Source organism: Sinocyclocheilus grahami, unplaced genomic scaffold (genome assembly GCF_001515645.1).
Source record: "Sinocyclocheilus grahami isolate Dianchi unplaced genomic scaffold, SAMN03320097.WGS_v1.1 scaffold1031.1, whole genome shotgun sequence".
NCBI classification, from domain to species: Eukaryota; Metazoa; Chordata; class Actinopteri; order Cypriniformes; family Cyprinidae; genus Sinocyclocheilus; species Sinocyclocheilus grahami.
The window spans coordinates 199,134-224,508 of NW_015506210.1; the positions used below are offsets into that span (position 1 = coordinate 199,134).

General features: G+C 41.3%; 1 protein-coding gene across 1 annotated transcript in view; it reads left to right on the top strand.

Moving 5' to 3' along the window:
- The window catches only part of megf10 (multiple EGF-like-domains 10), a 70,261-nt gene that overhangs the window by 32,611 nt on the left and 12,275 nt on the right, over positions 1-25,375 (top strand). Inside the window, exons 3-13 of the mRNA XM_016251135.1 lie at positions 678-779; positions 908-1,008; positions 1,484-1,576; positions 9,527-9,773; positions 9,854-9,974; positions 10,112-10,248; positions 15,497-15,709; positions 23,456-23,630; positions 23,724-23,844; positions 23,980-24,143; positions 24,810-24,912. Coding sequence (XP_016106621.1) covers positions 678-779; positions 908-1,008; positions 1,484-1,576; positions 9,527-9,773; positions 9,854-9,974; positions 10,112-10,248; positions 15,497-15,709; positions 23,456-23,630; positions 23,724-23,844; positions 23,980-24,143; positions 24,810-24,912 — 1,577 coding nt within the window. The remainder of the gene's footprint in view (positions 1-677; positions 780-907; positions 1,009-1,483; positions 1,577-9,526; positions 9,774-9,853; positions 9,975-10,111; positions 10,249-15,496; positions 15,710-23,455; positions 23,631-23,723; positions 23,845-23,979; positions 24,144-24,809; positions 24,913-25,375) is intronic.

The following is a 25,375-nucleotide window of genomic DNA, read 5'->3' on the forward strand; positions in this document are numbered from 1 at the left end:
CAAACATCACAGGGGATTTATCATTAACACTTGTTTCTCTGGATAATGTTATATGAAGAACCATTACTTCAAACGAGTTATACTTGAAGCCCGTCCTCTGAGAAATACTGAAAATATTGTTATAAATTGTAGCAACACCTCCCCCTTTACCTTTTGGACGTGGCTCATGTTTATAACAGTAATCTTGGGGGGTAGACTCATTTAAAAGTTTTTAGCCAGGTTTCTGTCAAACAGAGCACATCAAGGTTATGATCTGTGATCATATCATTTACAAAAAGTGCTTTCATAGAAAGGGATCTAATATTAATTAAGCCAAGCTTTATCATTTGTTTATCCATATTGCATCTGTTTTTTATTTGTTGAACATCAATTAAATTGTTACCCTTAAATTGTTTTGGACATTTTTTGTATTTGCTAGTTTGAGGAACTAGCAAATAGCAGGTATGTGTGTGAGTGAGTGTGTGTGCGTGTGTGCTTGTGTGTGCTTGTGTGCGTGCGTGCGTGCGTGCGTGCGTGTGTGTGTGTGTGTGTGTGTGCGTGTGGTCCAAGTATTTCCTACGTTGTTGGGAGAAATTTCAGTCCCGGTTTGGGGGATAGAATATAAAGTTTGTACAGTATAGAAATCATTATGTTTTTGGAGAGTCCTCATAAACCATGTGTGTGTGTGTGTTCTTCAGTTACTCAGTGACCGTGCAGGAGTCGTATGCTCACCCGTTCGATCAGATTTACTACACCAGCTGCTCAGACATCCTCAACTGGTTCAAATGCACTCAGCACAGGTGTGTGCGCTTTACAATGCTTTAAAAAAAATGTTTATTAAGGTTTTATGGTAGCCTTTTTCATATTTTGTATCAAATTCAGGCATAAAAGAATATTGAATAACCTGTGTTTTTTTTGCTGTGTTTAGGGTGAGCTACAGAACGGCTTACCGCAGAGGAGAGAAGACCATGCACCGCCGCAAGTCTCAGTGCTGCCCGGGATTCTACCAGAGCAGAGACAGATGTGTTCGTGAGTGTTACTACAGCTGTGCTAATACTGTAAACCCACAAACTGATGATGGATGGATGGATGGATGGATGGATAGATAGATAGATAGATAGATAGATAGATAGATAGATAGATAGATAGAAGTAGTGCAGCTCAAAGACACTTTCATTGGGTCTGAAAGACTCTTTTGTCTTTATAGCGACTGTAATCACATGCTGTCTCTCCACATCACTGAGCTACTGTTCAGCTCAGGCAAACTTTAACTTTCTACTGTGATTCATGATATCTTCTCCTGACACAACCTCAAAAGTCCTCAGCACTGAAGATGTCCTGACCAACAAGGCCTGAGATATTTGATGCTAAATGCACGTTTGTGAAGAGCAGGATTCAGGGCCGGTGTGATTTCACAGTGTACAGGGTCTGTGTGTGTGATGGGGTTTTCTGTGTTTATTGAAGGCCTGTAATCTGAGCAGACTCTCTCTTGTTTTGTCTGTAGCCCACTGTGCTGAGAAGTGTGTGCACGGCCTCTGCGTGGCCCCCAGCAGCTGTCAGTGTGAGCCGGGCTGGGGAGGGCCCGACTGCTCCAGCGGTGAGTGCTGCAGCTGTACCCGTCTGTCTCTCTCTCTATCCCTCCGCCTCCCTTCTCCTCCCCCATCTCCTTAATTTCTCCTTCACACCGTGCAATCAAAGGGGGGTTGAACTCGGAGGCTCGGAGCCTCTTTCGAGGACAGCAAGCCAAGTTGGTTTACCATTATCTAGCAGCACTGAATGGGCAGGCGAACTCGTGAACTTTCAGTAAAAGTGTGTTTGCAAAGCTGTGACTGGTTCATAGAAGAATCCACAGTGAAATGTGAAACGTAAAGAACAAATAATCCTGCCACTTCATTGAATGTAACCAAAGGTTAGAATCCTCCAGACGTTTAGCAGAGACAAGATTGAGTGTTGATGTGTGTCTGTGACTGATTTGTTCATCTCTATTACATAATAAAGAGGAGGAAGCTGAAAAGCTGTTTAAAAGCTGGTTTTGGACTAACAAGGAAGTTTTGACTTCTAAAACTTACATTAAGAATTTATAGTACAATGACTTCTTATATGTCAAGAGATCAGGGAAAATGTGAAATCTAAAATACTGTGGTGGTTTAATATTCTTCATATTCTGATTTAATGTTGTTTAAGAGTCTACACTGTGTAGAAGTCATTACATTAAGAGAAATGTGAATCTAAAACGTGAACATTGTTATGCTTTTACAGCTATAGAAACATAAAATATTTACGATTCCTTTATATCATAAATATATTAAAATGTTTGCCATTTTATAGGTATAGTTTAGATCCCTTAAACCTGTCCCCAAACCTAAAAATAACCACTTTTCAACAGTGTAAAAATTTAACAGGCTGAAAAATATACCGTGGCAATAATTGTTATTTTTGTTACAATATTAGATTAGATTAGATTAAACTTCATTGTCATTGTGCAGAGTACAAGAACAGAGCCAATGAAATGCAGTTAGCATCTAACCAGAGGTGCAAATAACAATATGTATATAAATATGTATGCAATATGTCATCAGCACACAGCAAACAGAATGAATATAAAGCAATGGTTAAACTGTAACAGAAAATCGATTAGAAAAACATTTAAAAAAATGCTATCTATCATAAATAAAATAGAACCAACCAATTAAATGAAATGAAATCAGTATTTATAGAATAAATCAGGACTGGTAAACATTTGTAAATGATTTACATTTTAGATGCCGTCTATATGTCAATATTTAGTTTTAGTATCTATGCAAACGTAATTAAATGTTTGTGTGTTGGAACAATGCTTTACATAAAATACTCATTCATGAGATCACATTGGCATATGCCATAAATCATATCATGACTGTGGTTTTACTCTTCACTGTCGCTCTGACTGAAAGGATATAGTGAGACAGGAGGACAAACACAAGCCTCATTAGAGTCTCAGACTGCAGAATTTAATGTGAACATTAATAGAAATTAAAATTATCTCTAAAGAAATACAACAAACAAATGGGAATATATCAGTTGTTGCTGTGCACACTTTTGGACTAAAAGCCTTAATAGAGTTCTTTAGTGCAGCCATGTGTTCACAAATAAACAGAAGCAGACATGATTGAATGAATATGTGTCCTCTTTTTTGTGAAATAATTGGCAATTCCAGAATAAATCATGACTCATGCACTCCTGACTCAAATTGATATATTACTGTTACTACAACATTTTTACTGATCAAACAGTGGTCAATATGTATGCGGGAGTCTTCAATCTTTCAGCAAAGACCAAAAGAAGCAAACCAAGAGCTGCTTCTGTGCTGCTTCCTCTTGCTGGTGAACCTCCATTTCACTGTAGCTCTGTAGCATTGCTGTTGAAGAGCTATTGCTTGTGAAGTGGATGGACTTATTGAAGAGTTAATGAAAGTTATCATGTGCATTGTATCAAATGTCAGTAGATTTTAAAACGAGCGGTTCATTCATAAATCTGTAAGATCGGACCTCAACGCTGTGGAAACGGAAGACAGAAGACCACGAGTGCAGCACTGAACAGGGTTAGAGGATAACAAGTTTGCATTCATAGTTAGAGTAATTGCTACTAACAGTAAAGCGCTAGATTATTTCAACCCTGATACAGTAGGTTTTTGGAATACATATAGGCCAAGGGTAGTTATCACATAGTTTTGATATGCCTTCATAAATCAAGACATTAAATAATCCATGGCATTTCTTTTTCAGAATGTATTTTGTGACAGCCGTGCTGCATTCAGAACGTTCTGGGGTTGAAGAATTAATAAATATCATTGCACCTCACCATATTAATCTTATATAGTCTTGTGCTTTGTACTAAGAAAAAAAACTGTAAAATGATTTAAAAATGTCAAATGTAAAAATGATCACTGTGATTTTGTTCCAGTAACAAACTTAAAGGATTGAGCGTGACAAGCCCAATATTAAGTTTAAGTTTAAGTTTACTTTATTTATATAGCACATTTAAAACAGCCACAAGACTGACCAAAGCGCTTCACAGTAAGAAACGTCATCATAAAAATGTAGTAATACAAAAATTAAAGCACAAATAAGAAATACAATAGGCAAAAATATAGTCCTAATAGGCCAATGAAAGCAAATGGGTTTTTAAAAGAGACTTAAAAATAGACAGGCTACGGGCCGTTCTGATCTCCACTGGCAAATCATTCCAAAGACGAGGCCCAATTACTGAGAAGGCATGGTCACCTCTACGCTTGAGTCTGGTATGCGGAATTACAAGAAGCTTCTGGTCGCAAGATCTTAGACTTCTCGAGGGGATATAAAAGTCAATGTAATGATGTAAACATAATGCTTAAAAGTAACACTTTTCTTAGTCCTGGTTTTATGACAGTGGATTATGAAGAAGGATTTGGCAGCACGGCTGCAGTCAGCTGTGATATGACTTTAATTCGTCTGAAGACTCATTGTATCTGGCCTTTCCGGGCCACAAGACGCCAACAAAACACCCTGCACTGAATTAAGGCTGAAGGAAAAAAGGCCTTTTCTTCATCAAAACAAAGAGAAGGGACTGATTGGCCAGAACCACAGGAAATTACCTCAGGGCTGAGCTCATGTGATGTCAGATGTAGGCCGACATGCTCAAATAAATCTCTCTCATTCAGATTCATATATATATATATATATATAAAATTCTCATGACAGCCACTGTTTAAATGTTGATGTTTCAAAAAAGAAGGTAGAAACATAATGATATCATTCAAATGTATTATTTATTAATTTTGTATGCTAATCAGTTGTTAATTTTGACCTTTAATATTATAGTAATGAACAGCTGACAGGGCTACCTGTATAGTTTACCACATTAGTTGAGAGAGATTTTTTTCCTTGAGAAATATTGACATGTACATGCCATATATCCAAATGAATCAAATCAAGAATGGAGTTGAATCAAATCACAAGCTTTTGTATCAAAAATGAGTTTAAATACCCAGCACTACCGCTTTAAATAATCAGATCGAACGCACAAACAGATTCATGCTTCATATCTAGGCAGTGATGTTCTCATTGTCTCATCATCTCAAATCAGACACTAGGAGACATCCCCTGAAAACTGTGGTGTTTTTGATGCTCATCTGCTGAATGCATGTGTTATGGGGCAAACAAGATGTGAGACGTACGGATCCATTTGCAAGCTTTATTAAGGGCGTGGTCAAAACAGGCGAGGGTCAGGCAATGGCAACCAGTTATATAGAAGACAAAACAAGAGCAGTCCAATAAACAAGCAAGGGTCAGTCGACGGCGAACGTCATCCAACAGGGGCGAGACTAGAGGGATAATCCAGGTACAAAGCAAAGGTCCAGGCAGGGGCAAACAGTATCCGAACAGGGCAAGACGAGAGAGGTAATCCAAAGTACGCAGACAATGATCAGAAGACGAGGAAACAGGCAAGACTAGACTAGACTAGACTAGACTAGACTAGACTAGACTAGACAATTTAAAGTAGGCTCCGTAACGTAGCTATCACAACTAACGATATGCACATACAATACTCGGCAGCCTGAAAGGGAGCTGAGTGAGTGTTATATAGTGAATGTGTGATTGGTTACAGCTGTGTGCAATCAGTGCAATGGATGATGGGACATGTAGTCCGGGATGACATGAAACAGTTTGTATAGTGCGAGAGTCAATGTAATGGAAGGGTGACCTCTGGTGGTGATTGAACAGAAGTTCATGGACAGAATTCGTGACGGCATGCTTCAAACACTTGGTGATCGAAGCTTTGATCTGAAAGTATTTGAGACATTCGGTTAAGGCATGAAGGTTTTTACATGCAAATTCCAGCAAATGAAATGAATGTTTCTTGGACTTTCGACTGCTGTGCAGCGTGAGCTGGTAATGGATGAACGGCACAGAGGATGCTAAACAGAGTGAATATGGACAGACTTCATGTCTGCTCAGTGAACCGTGTCACGTTTCTCTAAAGCACTCTGGGTAGTTTTAGCTCTTATTAGCCTGAAGAAACATTATGGAGGTTTCAATGAAGTCATGTGGAAGACATCCAGAAGCACAGTCTGACGTATAGAAAATGAAACACTGATATATTCATGTCGGAGTCACACAGAGATGATTGATTACTGTTCGTCTTATTTGAACTCAAGCTTCATGGTGAATTAGGGTGATGTGAGACACCGAAGCTCTGATCACAGTAAATTAAAACTGTGCAAATGATATCTCAGACTACCCTCAGCATACTCTGGAAATGACACTGGTTTTCCACAGTCTCAAAAAGCCTGGAAGTAATAGGGATTTTCCAGCCCTGTTGGTAAATCCGATCTTAAAACTCTCAGTTTGAAGCACACCAGTCCTGTAGTTCCTGAACCCTGATAACACACCATCATACAGCTGACACAATGTGTGTACAATATACTTGTGTCAGGGATCTGGAAAGAACCCAATCGCAGAGTGAGTGATAAGGGTTTATTTACAAGACAGACAGATACAAAAGGGTTAGTGAGGTGTGTAGGTGAATCAACAGCAGGAACACAGGGAACAGAGATGAGGCAGCTAGGGAAGACCGCTGGAACAACATCAGAAATCATCTGGTAGATGAGCTGCAAGACCAGGCCGATGGGGAGGACCGAGCAAGACTCCATAAAGCTGAGCTCAGACACTTGCGCTGCGTCCGAAATCGCATACTTCCATACTATATAGCAGGCGAAAAACAGTATGCGAGGCGAGTAGTATGTCCGAATTCATAGTATTCGAAAAACAGTAGGCGAGAAGTACCCGGATGACCTACTACTTCCGCCCGAATTCCGTAGCATGCATAGGATGGACACTTTACTATCCCATGAGGCCACGCGAGAGGAGGCGTCATTTTCGAAAATGGCGGAAGGCGGCGACGCGGTCAGAATCTGACTTCAAAGCAGCGATGAGGGACGTGATGGACTGTCGTGAAAGCCGGAGGTTTGGACGGAGGTCAGATCCATCTTCGAAATACAGTCCAAATACATCTTCCATCTTCGAAATACAGTCGAAGAATTGGCACAGCAGCATTCAGGCGGCAGTAGGTTGTAGGGCTCACAGTCTGTAAATGTGTGTATATATATTTTAGAATATGTATATTTATTTATGTTTATATTATTAATGTATATATTGTATCTATCTATAATATTTATTTAAGCTATGTATATATTGTATGTATTAATTCTCTCTCCCTCTCTCTCTATTTATCTAATTGTGTATTATGTATTCATTCAAGTTTATTCATTAATTCATGTCTTTTGTTTGTCCTGTGTATTTTTATGCATTTATTTATAACAATAAATTACTTTATTTCGTTGGTCCAAATGAGCCTCTGGCATGGTGTTCACAGACATGACTTTTTATTCTGAGGTAAAATTTGCTAGCTAAATCGGTGATTGTACCTTATTTGATAAATGATTTACAAGCTGTCGACGAAGGCGTGATCTGCGAGCAGCTGACCGACGCCTCCTCTGAGCTGTTGATTCAATCAACGTTAAAACGCTGATGAAAACGGTAAGAATTGCGTAAAACATTGCTGATGTTCGCGCAGTAGTGAGGGCTCTTTAAATTTTGGCGCTGTTGTGAAGAAGCATGTCACGTGACAACATCAACATGGCGGATGTAGTACGTCCGAATTCCATTCATACTACTCGCATTCATACTATATAGAACGTACTGTTTTAACGGTCGGGTAGTACGTTCAAATTTAAATGTAGTACCTACTAAGCAGTATGCGATTTCGGACGCAGCGTTGGTGACCGCAGACTCTGAAGCAGACCAGGTGCCAGGCAGAAGAAACCAGAGGGCAGAAACTCTAACAGGACAAGGCTCCACAAGAACACAAATTAACTCCAAGACAGGCAGGGGCAAAGACAAATATAAAGAACTGATCAAAAAAAAGATGAAAAATAATTACTAATTAACCAACACAAATAACTTGAAAATATCAACAAAAAAATGCAAACAAGAAAACAGAACTACAAGCACTAGATTAATACTGAAGCCAAACCAAAAAGTAAAGAATAAACAACATTTAAAAAAAACAAGGAGCAAGACTAAAACATAGATTTACAAGGGACTTCACAAGACAAACCAGGCAAAGGAAAAGGAACAAATACTCAGCCTCAGACAGAGAATGAGAGAGTGAGAATGACCATGAACCTGCAGGAGGCACTAGAGATGGGAGGAAAGCACACGAGGAACAGGTGAGCACAATTAGACTAACAAGGGGGTATGGTAAAGAGGAAACAAGGAGGAGGGGCTAGATGAGCACATGGCTGACAAAAACAACAAAGACCTGTGCTGACACACAAGAAACAAAGACAGGACAAAAGGAGTGTCAGGGCAGAACCCCATCACAAGCCTCACGGAAAAAAAAGAGATTCCAGCGTAAAGTCGATTCATATTTCTATTGGGCTTTATACGGTTTCTGTCAAAGCAGAAGCACTTTCAAACCTGTGTGTGAACAGTGGAGTTGATTCAGTTGCAGTAGATGAGCGTTTCTCTGTGAACTAATACACAGCTGTGGGATTATGGACTTTCTGCCGCACAGGAAGAGAGCCGGAGGACTGCAGATACTGATTACTAGATCTACTAGTTACAGAATTTGTTTTCAGCACTGCAAGCAGCCTAGTAAAACATGCTTGACACCACGACTTATCCTGGACTAAGATGGGATGAAGATAATAGATGCTTAACATCTTATCTCAATTGCCCACGGGCCTGTAAAGTCAATTGTGAAGTTAGTAAGTTAATTGTTTCAAATGTATTTAGTTCACTTTAAACAATTGTTTTCTGTATTTTTACTGATCATTTTATACAAATTTCTACATTCAAATTTCAATGATGACATTCTCATTCAAAAATCCCCCTCTCTGTTTTTAAGAAATCACACTGATGTTACTTTAGGCTTTGATGATCTGCTGTCTATCGTCAGTCCAGCAATAATCTGTGTAGTGCCAGAAGATGCGTTATTAGAAATGCATTATGGCGTGTTGTATTTTGGTGTCATATATTGCATTAGCTTTAACGTTTCATAAAACAGATGAGCTGATAAACACGACAACCGTTACACTAATCATCCGAATTGCTTGACAGAACAACTGCTTATTCCAGTTATTAAAAATTAACACAATGACTAAACCCTGGTGCCTTGTTAGTGTTTACGGAGCAGCACTGTACCTCCACTCCACTGAAACTTTGTAGATTTGCTTTACAGTGTCAAGACAGTGTTATGTTGTGTTGATCTCACACGCACACTAAAGCAGCATTTCATTCACACTGAACCAGAGACTAGAACCTGAACTTACCTCAGAACACTATGCTGCAGAAGTTTCCTTCAGGAGCTGCACATCTCACATATTACTGCTACTTGTGTGCTTAAGAACACTCTTAACCATGGCACAATCACAGTAAAGCTCTGCCTCTCGTGGCGTTATTTTTCACACTGCAGGGTTTACTGTGTGTGGTATGGAAGTGAAAAGCAGCTTTGTGTGTTTGTGCAGCATGTGACGGTGATCACTGGGGCCCGCATTGCAGCAGCCGCTGTCAGTGTAAGAACGGGGCACTGTGTAACCCCATCAGCGGAGCCTGCATCTGTGCTCCAGGGTACCGCGGCTGGCGCTGCGAGGACCTCTGCGAACGCTACACCTACGGCAACAACTGCCAACAGAAATGCCTGTGCCAGAACAACGCCACGTGCCACCACATCACAGGAGAGTGCGTTTGCAGCCCCGGATACACGGGAGCGTTGTAAGTTGACCCGCACGCTGCATGCGCTCAGAAACAGCAGTATGTGAGAGTCTGAAGCCTGTGTCTGGTGTCTCGTGCAGCTGCGAGGACCTGTGCCCTCCAGGGAAACATGGGCGGCAGTGTGAGGAGCGCTGTCCCTGTCAGAACGGCGGCGTGTGTCATCATGTGACTGGAGAATGCTCCTGCCCCGCCGGCTGGATGGTACGCCTGTGTGAAACCTAGAAGTCTAGAAGTGATAAATATTTCAGATTCATCATGTTTGGGCATTGGCAGTGTTGTTATATTATTTGGATTGGTTTTAAAACATTGTGGCAGTAGTGTGTTGGTGTTGTTTTCAGGGAATGGTGTGTGGACAGCCATGTCCGGCGGGACGCTTCGGGAAGAACTGCTCACAGGAGTGTCAGTGTCATAATGGAGGAAGCTGTTCTCTGTCCACCGGACAGTGTGTGTGTAGCGCAGGATACACAGGAGAGAGGTCAGTACACACACCGCAAGACAGCACACTTTAACACCTTACAGCATGGGAATGTGTGAATGGTGATTGCAAAAACTATCACAAGCAACTTAAAAGTAGCCAACAGACCTTATTCAGGTTAGATGCCATACTAATCAGCACAGAGGATCAGTTTAGGAGGGCACTGAAGAGGTGAGACTGCAGGACCTGAGTGTCTGCTCATCAGCTGAGCTTCAGTGCTGGAGACGGTCTCAGTGCTCTGGACAGCATCATGTCTGGTTGCAGAGAAGTAGCAATGACCTCTCACATCATGAAGAGCACAGAGAAGCTCGGGATTTAAAGCTGAAGACCAGGAAAGGTGCTGCAGTCATTGGGATTGACCTGGACACTGTAGGCTGCGTGAAGAGGAGAATGACCGTCAAACTACTGCCCGTCACGGTCAACGCATCCAAACCTATGAAAATGTTTTCACACGAAGCCATCGTAAGACTTCAGCCGTTTCATGAGACTACAAGCACAAAGCTCTCTGATGAACTCAAATGCTGGTTAGTCTGAGATGCATCATATAGAGGGATTATTAAAATGTTCCTGGAGTCTCTCCAGCACTGCATATTTCCTGTATTGCTGGGGAGGCTTCAGGAACAGCTTGAAAACCCTTGGTATGGACCAGGAGATTTCAAAGTGTGGGGCGCAAGAGCAGAGTAGGGCTGATGTCAATCAATAGAGATTATACTGTATTGTTTACATTGAGGTATATAAATGTATCCACTGCTTAGAATGATTAAAGTTACTTCATGAGTTTGCACTTACATATAATCTTATATATTTTATTATTTGGCATGCTGTTGGAGGGGAGGGCTCCGAGCTCAGGATTTACTCAGAGTACTTCCTCAGCATCCTTATGTGTATGACAGTAATTATTGAGAGAGAGAAGATGGGGTGGTGGGGGGATGCTAAAAAAACTTTTGTGGGACAGAGGTGAGTTGTCTGTATATATACCTCCTGTCATGCTAATTAAGTTGATTATCTGAATGTTTCCATCTGGTGGTAACTGGTTGATTATCTGGACATGCTCCTCCCAAACTTTGTTAAAAAAACAACATGCATTAAAAGTGATAATGAAACATCGGTGAAAGTGAAAACAGTTAGCAGACTTGATACACAACAAACCATGCAAGATAATGGAATTCAGTATTCGTATCGCAAAGGGTGAATTTGTGGCACAAGCACTCTAGAACTACAGAAGAGAGTGTTGATTTTCCTAATGTCACTGCAGTGGCTGTCAGAACAGCATTTACTCATAAGCATATAGATGTAGAATAAGTCAATACAGCCATTTCTCCTGGTGCTTCATCCAGCAGCAGAATGCACAGCTGTAATTACAGTATGAGCGATTGAGCAGCATGTATTTAAACTGCAGAAATAGAAATGCAAGTGCATTTTTATGACTTAATAAGAGCTTTGGCTTCACCAGACGTCACTGTTACCTCCTGTTTACCATGATTTCACCACACCCTGCCGGCTGGAAAATAATCGCTTAACAGACACAGGGAGGAGCCCACCAGTGTGTGTGTGTGTGTGTGTGTGTGTGTGTGTGTGTGTTTAACTAAGTGGTTAAGAGTTGACGAGTGTGAGTCTCTGTATGCAGGAGGATATTTGTGGGATGCTGAACAGAAAAGTAGGCTCTGAATCAGCGTCTCTCATGGACTGCTGCTGGTTCAGGTTGTTGAACCCATCTGCTCTGCTAATAGTTGCGATAAGTGTGTCCTCATGACACATTGAGTTCCCTCTATCACTGCATTCAGCTCCACAGGGACTGATAGAAGCTTCATTGTGAGCTCAGTCCATACGATAAAGACACCGACGACACAAAGCAGCTGTTAATGTGCATTCTTTAAATAGTTTTAATGTTGCTTATGTGAAGAATGACGAATCGCATTTTTACAAGTGAAACACACATTTCTACAAGAACACATAAATTTAAATGTTCTCCAATAATTTTTTGATGACATTTATTGATTCCATAGCTTTTTTTCAAAAAGTCTTTTCAAAATTTTCCCACATCACGCAATCATTCAGTTCTCCCTAGGAGCATTCAGAGAGTAATGTGCAGGTTTGTGATAAATGTTTGGGAAGATTCATAATCACTGAACGGAGATATATGGCATTAGTGGGATTTAGTGAGATTTTCTTGAAATATCGCAGTATACACTCATTTATGTCACAAACTGTGTGTGTGTCACAGTGTTTGCAGGTGTCAAGAAACTGTCAAGTTCCTATATGTTGCTACTTATTAGGAGGATATTGAACTTAAAGCATTAAGGCATTTGAAAAGTAGCAAAAATAAATGATTAAAGATGTTTTAATATGATCTTTAATAACAAAAAAAAAAAAAAAGATTTTGTGCTTTGTGCCATGTTATTTTCTACTGTTACTCGTTAGTCATATTTGTCACCGATCTTCAAGGGTTGGCACATGTTTTGAAAGACACAAATGGTAGGGTAAGATGATGACCCCACCCCCCACCTTAATTTTTTCTCTTGACCATAGATGGCACATATTTTTTAATTAATATTTTTAATTCTACTGGAGGCCCAGCAGAGGGATTGATGTTATGGGAACACTTCTGCTTGAGCTAGTGTCTGAAGCACATATCTAAACACAACAATCCTATTGGACGTAAACAAAAATACGTCATGAATATAATAAAAACATATGGACGTCATGATGTGGCCTAGTACGTCATTGAGTCCATAAATAGATGTCAGAAATGCACTCCAAACGGACTGAATTATGTCTGAAGATGACACACACAGTTACACACGTAACCTAGGACTTTCCTTGTGCAACTCAATGCTGCGTCATGATGCTGACGCTATGGGAACTACAATTGTAACGTCGCCATGTTCAAGGCAATCAAACCTTCCCACAAGGCTGCATAAGCACAGACACTTGTTGAAGGCAGACTGTAATTGGGTTTCCTCTGAAGGACTTCTGGGGACAAATCCGCATCCAGACTGTAGAATCTGACAAATGTGTGTGGAGAGGACCATCCTGCCGCAGCACAAACATCCTATAAGGGTGCACCCCTACCAAGGGCTTTGGGAGAAGCAACAATCCTAGTAGAGTGGGCCCTCACGCCTAGAGGCAAATCCAACCCACATACCTCATAGGAGGGGGTAATAGCATCTGTAATCCAATGCGAAATATGCTGCTTGGTGACACCATTACCTCTATTGCAACCATCAAAGCATATTAAGAGCTGAGAGGATATACCCCACTGGCCTGAGTGGTGGGCCTAGACCCTCAAAGCACAGACCGAACATAGCAGGTGAAGGCTTACTTACTCTAGCATCTCATGAGGCGAAATGAAAGCCAGCAATGTGACCGACTAAGGAGCCGCAGAAGCACCTTTGGGATGTAGTCTGGTATTATTTTAAGTGATGTTAACAGAGCCACTTTAAGACATTCAACATCCAAGGGCTCAAAATGTGTTTCTGTTAGGACTCCTAGGACCAAGGCTAGGTCCCAAGAGGAAACTGGTGAACAACTTAGAGGCCCCAGCCTCCTGGCGCCTCGCAAGAACTGAGACACTAAAAGCTGTCTCCACACAGATACTCCATCCAAAGGTATGTGGATAGCAGAAATAGCGGCCACATGAACCTTTAAAGTTGCCAAAGTCAGCCCTGCTGAGAAACGTTCATGTAAGTGCTCCAGTACTGGACCAACTGGACAGTTAACTGGGTACAACTCATGCCGTCTACACCATGATATGAACAGTTGCCAGGAGCTCTAGAGCTGAGGATTGTCTCATTGTCCTTGGCCAAAAGACCAGAATCTGAGAGTTGGTACCCCTTAGAAGCCAGACCCAAATCTTCCAGATCTCTGGCTGGGGCCAGAGAAAGAAGATCTCTCCAGATCAGGATCTTCCAAGGGATGCTGTTCAGGCCCCAACCTACAGTATGAGTGAAGCATCCATTGTTAAACACTTGCGACGACAACACGCTCCTAATGCCCGGCACCTGTTGAGGAACCTTGGCTTCTTCCAAGGTAGTAGAGCACATAACTCTTGGTGCATGAATCTTACTACCCTGGAAGGATAATTCAGAGGATGAAAACCTCTGCTTTCTAGCCAAAATGGAAGAGTTGAACAACTCATGTTAAACAACCAAGAGAATAACATTGGCTGCTGCTGCCATGAGACCTAAAAGCCTCTGAATTTCTAATACAGGGAGCTCCTGACCTAGCTTGATCAAGTCACGCGTGCAGGAGACAAACGTGTCAGCATCATGGTCGAATCCTACACTAACCCCCAGAAAAGTGGTTCTCTGATTTAAAGAAAGTACACTTTTTGGGGGTTCAGTCTGAGTTCCAGACACGTGGATTTTTTCCATGATGACGCAGATTAGGGAGAGAGTTGGCCCATGGGTGTCTCTTCAACCCTCTGCTTTGCCTCATACCCCTGATCATGCACACCAACCACTGTTGAGTACATTGATGTGGTTTGTGCATGTAAGCAAGCATAGTACCTTGGTGTAAAGTTCAGGAAAGAACGGGAGATGGCTGCAGGGAGACTGCACTTGTGCTGCTGTGAGAAAATGATCATCGAGTTTTGAGAGCATGACCGCTTGCCTCTCTTCAGGCCAATCTAAGCTTAGTCTGGCTTCCTCATCCTGATCTGAAGAATTCACTCAGGAATTCTTTTGTAGACAACACATGCTCAACAAAGCAACTTCTGAAGACAAATAAGCTGTTTGGCATGCATTTCTGGCGTTTATTTATGGACTGATGCTACACCATGTCATGTCGTCTATATGTCCAGCCAATCGTATTTGCATGTTTAGATACATTGTTCAGACACCGGCAGAAGTTCATGCAGAAGCTTTCCCATAGCATCAATGTCATAACGCAGTGTTGAGTTTCACTCGAAACGGAACAAAGAGTCAGAGAACTAAAATCACAAACATTTAATTCCCAAACGTACTGTGGCAGGATTAAAATAATAATGTGCTGCTTTTGGTTAAGTAACAATCAATCTGAAAGCTGTAAACACATGTTTAGGATTGGAGAAGACTGTTTAAAATGACCAATAATAAAACACATTTGTTGACCACTTACTGCTTAACAAAACACTGTATACCAACAGTGACCGTATACGTTGTGTCAATCTTTAATGCTTTACTGAATCAGAAGCTCATGAGATTGTTCAGCATCTTCAAGACTGTTGCACTTATCTCTGATTGAAATGTGTGTGTGTGTGTGTGGGCAGGTGCCAGGATCAGTGTCCAGTTGGCTCGTACGGTGTGGGCTGCAGACAGGCGTGTAGCTGTGTGAATGGTGCCCAGTGCTATCATGTGAGCGGAGAGTGTCTGTGTGAGCCGGGATACACGGGTGAGAGCTGCGAGGAGCGCATCTGTCCGGAGGGGCTGTACGGTCTCAAGTGTGACAGGAGGTGCCCGTGTCACGCCAGTAACACACGCAGGTAAGACAAACACTGCACATGTGCTTCAGCTTGCAGTGATAACATGGCACAGGCTCAGGGTCACTGAGAGGAATCATGAAGTCTGTTTTCTGTCCGGTGGCCCTGTCTGTGCAGCAGTGTTAATTTTGACAGCAAATTTTGATTTAGTTTTAGTCATAGTCTTTTGACTAAAATGCCATTTAGTTTTAGTCATATTTTAGTCATCTGAATTGTTTTTAGTTTTAGTCTAGTTTTAGTCGACTAAATATAATAAGATTTTTGTCGACTAAATCTACAGTAAATTTAGTTGGCTAAAATCTAATGGGTTTAGTAACAGTGTAATGCATTTATTAAGCATTATATAGGTTTGATATTAAGGTTTTATCATGATAGACACTGATTTAACTGCTGTGACACACAACATGCCTTTATGTTAAAATTAAATAAAACCACTTCTCATAAAGAACAAGAATATAGTCTTCGTTTTAATTAAATACCAATGGTTATACAGGCTAATTATGCAGTATTTATAGCAACTTGTTTACCATATTCTTCATTCTTTCAAGCAGACATTTATTTCTATAAATACATTTAGATTAATCTTTAGGGCTACTAAAGTGTTTCAGTCAAGAGCAGTGAGTGATTTTCTGTCTTTCTTTTGTTGCTTGATTAACATCAATGACTCGGACAATAGTAACTAGCCTTAATTAGGCTGCTGTCTCTTTAAAACCAAATGCACGGATGCAATGTCCTGATACACGTTCTCCCTACTGTTAACGTTCACTTAAGATGTAATCAACTGTGTTTACATGAATACTCGTCAAAATGGACAATTCGACATCGTTTTGTGTGTCATTTTCCGTACACGCGTGCTATGAGACGCGCATTCTTTGTGTGTATGTTTCAGTGTCTGCGCTCAGAAAACCGGACCGAATTGAGTTCTCTCTTGCATCATCAGATTTATCTATATGTCTGCTCTTCTCTTACTCCCACATATTGACATTTTTTAACGTTTTATGCGACGTGCAGCAAGTGTATTTTAGCTTATGTCCCGCTGGTTCATGTACGTATCTAACCTCCGAACCACGCAGCAGATTCCTTCTGAAATTGAATGAATCTCTTCCCAAATCGTCCCTAACATTTTCGTCTCGTTTTTATTCGTTGACGAAAATGTCAATATATTTTCGTCATAGTTTTTGTCAATCAAAAGAGTTTTAGTTCATTATCGTCTCATTGTCATCAGTGAAAAAAATGTCGTTGACGAACATTATGACGAAAATTATTCGTCAACGAAATTAACGCTGCTGTGCAGGTGAGAAAACCTCCGTTAGTTGCTCCAAAATTAAATTAATCAAATAGCTGGTGAGTTGATGAGAATCAGACAGGACATCTGAGGTCTGTGGCCTGTTACACAAAGCTAGTTCAACAAACTTTAAAATGCCATTATAACGTAATCTTTCAGTTTAGAGTTGACAAAACCAAACAAATCCAGCCCGGTTGAGATCGGCTTCAGCGGATTCGCACTGCTTACTATAAACATTCTCTGTCAACTCAGGGTTTGATTGAGAGTTTATTAACCTTTCTTTATTTAGTGACAACTCACACAATGAATATGAAAAAAAAGATAACAATAAGCACAAGAATAATAATACTGATACATTTAAAAATAAAACATTATAATAACATTTAATTAAAAATAATTAACACAAATAAAGAACTATATACAAAGGGTTATTAAATTATTACAAGAGTTTATGCTTAACCAATCACGCGGAACATGGAGAGTGTCAGTTTGATTCACTTCACGCGAGACTCGGCACAATTCACTTTTCTGCTGAAGTTCATTATGAAAGATATCATGAATTTACATGCAATTATAAGGCAAGAAAAAACACTGTTCTGTACAAATCTGACAGAATTAATGCAAGTGAATCAACTCAAATTTACATTTAATCATTTAGCAGACGCTTTTATCCAAAGTGACTTACAGCTGAGAACAATAGAAGCAATCAGACCAACGGGAGAACAACAACAGTAAAAAAGTGCCATGACAAGTCTCAGTTAGTCTAGCACAGTACACGTAAGCTATTTTTATTTTTTTTAAATAATAGAATGGAATAGAATAGGTAAGTGCTAGTATTAGTTGGTCAGGTGCTGGCAAAAAAGATGTGTCTTTAGATGTTTTTTGAAAATGGCTAAAGACTCAGCTGTTCAAATTGAGATAGGGAGGTCATTCCACCAGCTGGGCACAGTCCAGGAAAAGGTCCGTGAGAGTGATTTTAAGCCTCTTTGGGATGGCACCACAAGGCGCCGTTCACTTGCTGAACGCAAGCTTCTGGAGGGCGCATAAGTTTCAACTAGCGAGTTTAGGTTTATTGGTGCAGCGCCAGTGGTGGTCTTGTAGGCAAGCATTAGTACCTTGAATTTGATGCAAGCGGCTACTGGTAACCAGTGTAACCTGATGAGGAGAGGAGTAACGTGAGCTTTTTTTTTTGGCTCATTGAAGACCACTTTCGCTGCTGCATTCTGGATCAGTTGCAGAGGCTTGATAGTACATGCGGGAAGGCCCGCCAAGAGAGCATTACAATAGTCCAGTCTGGAGAGAACAAGAGCTTGGACAAGAAGTTGTGCGGCTTGTTCTGACAGGAAGGGTCTAATCTTCCTAATGTTGTATAAGACAAATCTGCAGGACTGGGCCGTTGTAGCAATATGGTCTGTGGAGCTTAACTGATCATCGATCACAACTCATAAGGTTTCTGGCTGTCCTGGAAGGAGTTATGGTTTATGAACCCAGCTGTATAGAGCATTTGTGATGAAATGATGGGTTTGCTGGAACCACAAGTAGTTCTGTCTTAGTAAGGTTGAGCTGAAGGTGATGGTCCTTCATCCAGCTAGAAATGTCTCTCAGACAGGCTGCAATGTGAGCAGCTACAGTCGGATCATCTGGTTGGAATGAAAACTAGAGTTGAGTGTCATCAGCATAGCAGTGATAAGAAAAGCCATGCCTCTGAATGACAGATCCTAACGACGACATGTAGATGGAGAAGAGTAGTGGTCCAAGCACTGAGGCTTGAGGAACCCCAGTAGCAAGAAGTTGGGACTTAGAAACCTCACCCCTCCAAGACACCCTGAAGGATCTACCTGAGAGGTAGGACTTGAACCAGAGGAGTGCGGTTCCTGAGATGCCCATCTTCATGAGGGTGGACAGGAGAATCTGGTGGTTAACTGTGTCAAAAGCAGCAGACAGATCCAGCACGATGAGTACTGAGGATTTGGAAGTTGTCTCAGGGCTTCAGTAACTGAGAGCAGGGCAGTCTCAGTTGAGTGGCCGCTTTTGAAGCCAGATTGGTTGTTGTCCATGAGGTTGTTCTGTGCAAGAAACATAGAGAGTTGGTTGAACACAACTCGCTCAAGTGTCTTTGCAATGAATGGAAGAAGGGAAGTAGTAGTTTTCTAAAAGTGCTGGATTTAGAGAGGGTTTTTTAAGCAGTGGGGTTACCTGAGCCTGTTTAAATGCTGTGGGAAATGTACCAGTGTGAAGAGAGGTGTTGATAATGTGAGTAAGCTCAGGAAATACTGAAGAAGAAATGGACTGAAGGAGGTGAGTGGGGATAGGATCAAGTGGACAAGTAGTAGGATGATTGGAAAGGATAAGTTCGGAAACGTCCGTCTCCGAGAGAGGAGAGAAGGAGGAGAGAGAGTGTGTATTAGTCGTTATGAAGTTATCATCAGTTTGTGGTGTGGGAAATTGGTCAGTGATGGTTCTTGTTTTATTTGTGAAGAAAATTGCAACGCCATCAGCTGTAAGAGTTGATGCAGGAGGAGGGGGAGGAGGACAGTGAAGAGAAGAGAAAGTTTTGAAAAGTGTGCGAGAGTCAGAACAGCTGTTAATTTTGTTGTGGTAGTATGTTGGTTTAACAGTGAAGACATTTGCAGAGAAGGAAGAGAGGAGTGACTGATACACACTAAGGTCGGTAGAATTTTTTGATTTGCGCCATTTCCTCTCTGCAGCCCTGAGTCTAGAGCAATGTTCACGGAGAACATCGGACAGCCAGGGGGCAGAGGGGGTAGTACGTGTTGGTCTGGATGAAAGGGGGCAAAAGTTGTCTAAGAAAGATGTTAGAGTGGAGCAAAGATTGTCAGTAGCACTGTTTGTTAGTCGTGGCCTAATGGTTAGAGAGTCGGACTCATAACCCAAAGGTTGTGGATTCGAGTCTCGTTCCGGCAGGGATTTTAGGTGGGGGGAGTGAATGTACAGCGCTCTCTCCCACCTTCAATACCATGACTAAGGTGCCCTTGAGCAAGGCACCGAACCCCCAACTGCTCCCCGACATTTTTTCACTTTGTGTCCAGTGCTGAAAACCGAGAGCGTGAAGGAAGCGAGGATGAAACCATAGAGCAGGGTTCCTCAAATCTTGCCCTGGAGGTCCAATGCGCTGCAGAGTTTAGCTCCAACCCTGATCAAACTCAGCTACCTGTGATATTTCTAATGATCCTGAAGACATTGATTAGCATGCTCAGGTGTGTTTGATTAGGGTTAGAGCTAAACTCTGCAGGAAAGTGGATCTCGGCCAGATTTGAGGATCCCTGCCATAGAGGATAGGTGAGAGGGAGAGAGTGAGCGTAGGTTACGCCGAAAGGTGACCTGCGGAGGAGTATGTGCTGTGTCAGGAGTTAGTGTGAGGTTAGAAGTGATGAGGAAGTGGTCTGAGGTGTGCAGTGGAGTAACTAAAGTGTTGTCAGTGGAGCAATAGCGTGTGTAGATGAGGTCCAGTTGGTTACCTGATTTGTGAGTAGCCATAGTAGACACTCGCTTGAGATCAAATGAGGCGAGCAGAGTGTTGAAGTCAGCAGCCTGGGGTTTTTCTGGATGTTGAAGTCACAGAGCAGTACCAGAGGAGTACCATCCTCAGGAAAGTTTGATAGTAACACATCCAACTCCTCCAAGAAGTTTTCCAGTTGACTTGGGGGACGATAAACGACTACAAAGTGGATTTTAACAGGGTGGGTAATAGTAATTGCATGTGATTCAAATGAATTGTTGCCTATAAGAGATGGTAGAAGATCAAATTTCCATTCATTTGAGATAAGGAGACCAGTACCTCCACCCCTCCCAATCGTGCGAGGGCTGTGGGGAAAAATCAAATTAGTGGAGAGGGCTGCAGGAGTGGCAGTGTCCTCAGGTTTGATCCAAGTCTCAGTTAGGGCCATGAGGTTGAGACCGGAATGAGTAGCAATAGATTAAATAAAGTCTGCTTTGTTTACAGCAGACTGGCAGTTCCAGAGACCAATTGGAATAGAGAGTAAAGTAGTAGAGGACAGAAGGACAGGCCATAGATTATTAGGATTGACCTGCCTCCAACGTACAGTGCGTGATTTGCGAGTGTTAGTAATAGTAGAGATTTGAAAGCACATAGTGAGTACAACTGTCCTAAACAAGTATATGAGAACAAGCTGTACAAAAAGTTAAGAAAGGGGAGAAAAGCAATACTCAAGTGCCTTGTCGGTGTCCTGCTCGGTGGAGTTGCGCAGGTAGAGTCGATAGTCTTTACACTCGTCGGTCTTCACATGAGGGCTGCCGCGACCGCTGCTGCGGTGAACAAACCAATTTTATACTTGCCTGAGTACTTGTTATTGAAGTCAGCTGGCCACACCTTACTATTTAGCAAACCGAAACTGGAAAGTCCCGCGATATGCACGAGAACAAACACGACTTGAGCACATATTTACCACGGTAAAACACAGTAAGTGAAACAATGTTTCCTAGCAACGACAACTGCGCTGAAATCTAATGCGAAAGTCAATTTATTTTAGTTATGAATGTTCACAAAGATCTTAAAAGAAAACATAAGTTTAGCTGTTCTTAAATCTTTATATATTCTAAAGCTTGTATTTGTATGTATATTCGTTTGAATTAAAAGCTGAATATTAATTGTCAAAATATAATTGCTTATGTGTAATGCATTAAAGATATAATATATAGAATTCATATAAATACATTTAATAATATTTAGCAGCAAAATCTGGGCAATTCTTCCACTGTGAACTGCTTTAATTTGGTAAGAGATACGGGGAGTGACTTTAGATATATGTCGCTTTTTGTCAGTTTTGATTTGCAGCCGCTTAACCAGAATAAAAGAGAAAAAAACAGTTTGCTCAAACTAAACTCAAACTTACCTGAGTAGCCACTGAAACTGGCTTGGCACACACACACAGCTCATTGTTTAGCTCAGACAGACGTGCACAGCTGACAAACCACATGTGTCACATGTGATGCAGCTGCCTAAACGGCTCTTTCCAGCTGCTCTGTCCACAGGTAATGGACAATATAGACTCATTACATCTGACACTTCATAGTCATCAACACCAGCCCCTGTCGAGGGACTTTACTGACAGCTAGCAAAGAATCAAGAAACTTCATCTCAAATATAAAGAAAACAGAGGCTGTCAGTGGAACAATATGATCTGATATTAATGTACTTAAAGCACTGTATAAGTGTGCAGACACTCGTTTTAACTGGCTTAACAGCTGAGAAAAGCCCAATGTTAGTAATGAGATGGCGTCAAGAGGCTCAGATGAAGCTCAAACACCAAAATACTTTATACATTGTTTCAGTGCATTAAACTGAACACACTACATCTGGATATGAGCTTCTATATTTAAATGCAAATTCAGTCATGATTGTGAGTCAAAATCATAATGAGGTTGACTGTGATGGCTTTGTAATTTCCCGACAGACTGCAGGGATGTCTCTGTAGGAATGTCTTCACTTTCACGCTGTCGTCCTTCACTTACCCAGAACCTCTGAGAGGAGTTTACTGTAGACCGGCTCCTTATTCTGTGACCTCCTTTAACCATCTCCTCCTCATTTATACAGTGCTATATGCGCCAGGATCACTTTATTTTCACTTTCACATCATTTCTAACATTTAAATGGCCGTCAGTTGTGAATTTGTAATAAGACCTGTTATCAATTAAACACAGACATAAAGGTCTTCCTGCATTTTTCCACTAGAATAAAAGCTTGAGAGTTAAAACAAACATTTAAAACTGAAGATTAAGTTGGATTAGTATTGTTATTTGTAGAGTAATAAAATAATTGCCATTATCAAATATTACAAATGTATAAATTCAGTAAAAATATACCTCTCTCTTCATTTTTTTATAGAATTAAAATAATAGTCTTTCAAAACAATTATCATTATTATTCAGATTGATTGTTTCCTAAAATCTACAGTGTGAATGTGATGTGGACTGAGAAACTATCATCTACAAAAAGAGGCTTGAGTCCACTTAAAAGTAGAGCTACAAAGTCACTGCAAAGACTGTTTGTTTGATTGTTTGTACTCTGTTCAGTTGATTCTTGTAAAGACTGTGTGAAGATTCAGTTTTTGTAAGATTGAACCCATTTGCGAACATTTAAAAAGCAACTGGAACTGTACTGGCAGCAGGTTTTTGACAAAAATAATCACAATATAATTTTTGGCCAAATTACACAGCCTTATACTGTAAGTAATTCATTTTAAAATAAAGACAATAAACATTTTAAATTAAAAATTTTGTTTACCTGCATGTCATGTAACCATTAATAGACATCAAAAGTGAACATGTGAATGTGCAGTTAAATGATTGAAATGTGAAATATTAAGGAGGTAGGTCACTAAATGATCTTGTGTGATGGCTGCAGTAAGACTAGAGTGTGGGGCTGTGTTTAGTGACAGCAGCAGCAGCAGCTGCGTGTTGATGTGCTGACGTCTCTCTCTCAGCTGTCAGCCCGTGTCGGGTGAGTGCTCGTGCCGGCTGGGCTGGTCGGGCTTGTACTGTAACGAGACGTGTGCTCCTGGTTTATACGGCGAGGCGTGTCAGGAGGTCTGTCGCTGTCAGAACGGAGCCGACTGCCACAGCGTGAGCGGGGAGTGTGTCTGCGCGCCCGGATTCAAGGTACATCTTCGTAAAGATGGTGTGTCTTCTCTCTCTCTGTGTGTGTGTGTGTATGTGCTGGAGTCAGACACTAACGTTTGACAGCGATCGCAGGGCTCAGATTGCTCCACTCCCTGTCCCACCGGCACCTACGGCATCAACTGCAGCTCTGTGTGCTCGTGTAAGAACGCAGCCGCTTGCTCACCCATCGACGGATCCTGCTCCTGTCAAGCAGGTAAAATCCAGCACTATTAAAGGCAGAGCTCACCCCAAAATCTAAATTCTGTCATCATTTTCTCACCTCAAGAAATGTGTTAATCTGCAGAACACAAATAAAGATGTTTTTAATGAAATCTGGTGGCTGTGTCAGGGTGGCATGGGGTGGACTGCTCCATTAACTGCCCCAGCGGCTCGTGGGGTCTGGGCTGTAACCTGAGGTGTGTGTGTGGTAACGGAGGTGCCTGCAGCGTTCTGGACGGGAGGTGCACCTGTGCTCCAGGCTGGAGAGGAGACAGATGTGATCAACACTGTCAGGTCAGTTCATCACTAACATCATAAACATCTCTTCAGAGCTCCATTCACTGAGAAATATCAAACCTTACACCTGATACCTGATACTGAACTCATTTCCACATTCAAAGCCTGCTGTCAACATGTTAAACCTCTTCTATGATCTTCTTATATGGACCCTTTTCACATTTCTGCCATTTCTGGTCATCATAGTTGGGTAAACTTCTATAATGGTGAATGGAAACTCCAACAAGTATAATCTTGCATTGCCATTTGCTCTAATAGCAAAAGAAAAAAAATCCACAATAATGTTTCTACAATTACAACAAAGGAGAAAAACATATTGAGATATTGATTGAGAAAGATGTCATATTTGCCATCTCTCTTTCAGCCGTTGTATTTTAAACAGCAGCATTAACTAGTTTTCTGAAATGTAATTTTGAGGTAATACGTTCAAGGCATAGTGTTATAGCTATACATTATTTATTTAAATAAATAAAAAAGTGCTAATTTATTTCTCAATTATTTTCCATATTTTTTACTTTCACTCACAAGGCATCACAACAGTAACCCATAATCATAATCTTTAGCTCAGCCATGCCAAAGATCTCAAGTGAAAGTGTGTTCTCATATTCAGCTCATAAAGCAGTGTTTGTGTAGTAAGAGGTGTCCCTGTCTGGACTGATGCAGGACGGGACGTATGGCCTGGACTGTCGCGAGCGCTGTGACTGCAGTCATGCAGACGGGTGTCATCCCTCGACCGGACACTGCCGCTGTCTGGCTGGATGGACAGGTAAAGCAGCTGACGCTGGACATGAGACTGACACTTTAGAAAGCTGTTTTCCATCTCTGGCCTAAAGTACCAGGACTATAACAGCCAAAGCCTCTGTGCATGGGACCTCGCCAGGTTTTAGGTGGTTGTTAATAAACTGTGTGTGTACCCAATCCTAAATATGTATGTGGTTACAGCCTTTCTGTCCAAATCCACTTGTCTTACATGAGGTTGTGGGGTGTGTAAAAACAACTTTAATGACTTTTTTAAATTTTTTTATTTCATGTGGTTAAGTTCATATGATTAACAGCAATAACCTGCTAAAGGGATAGTTGAAAATGAATCATTTACTCTCTCTCAGGTTGATCCAAACCTGTATGAGTTTCTTTCTTCTGCTGAACACAGAAGATATTATGAAGAACGTTGGTAACCAAACAGTTGCTGGTCCCCATTGATTCTTATAGTATTCCCCCCCCCCCCCCCC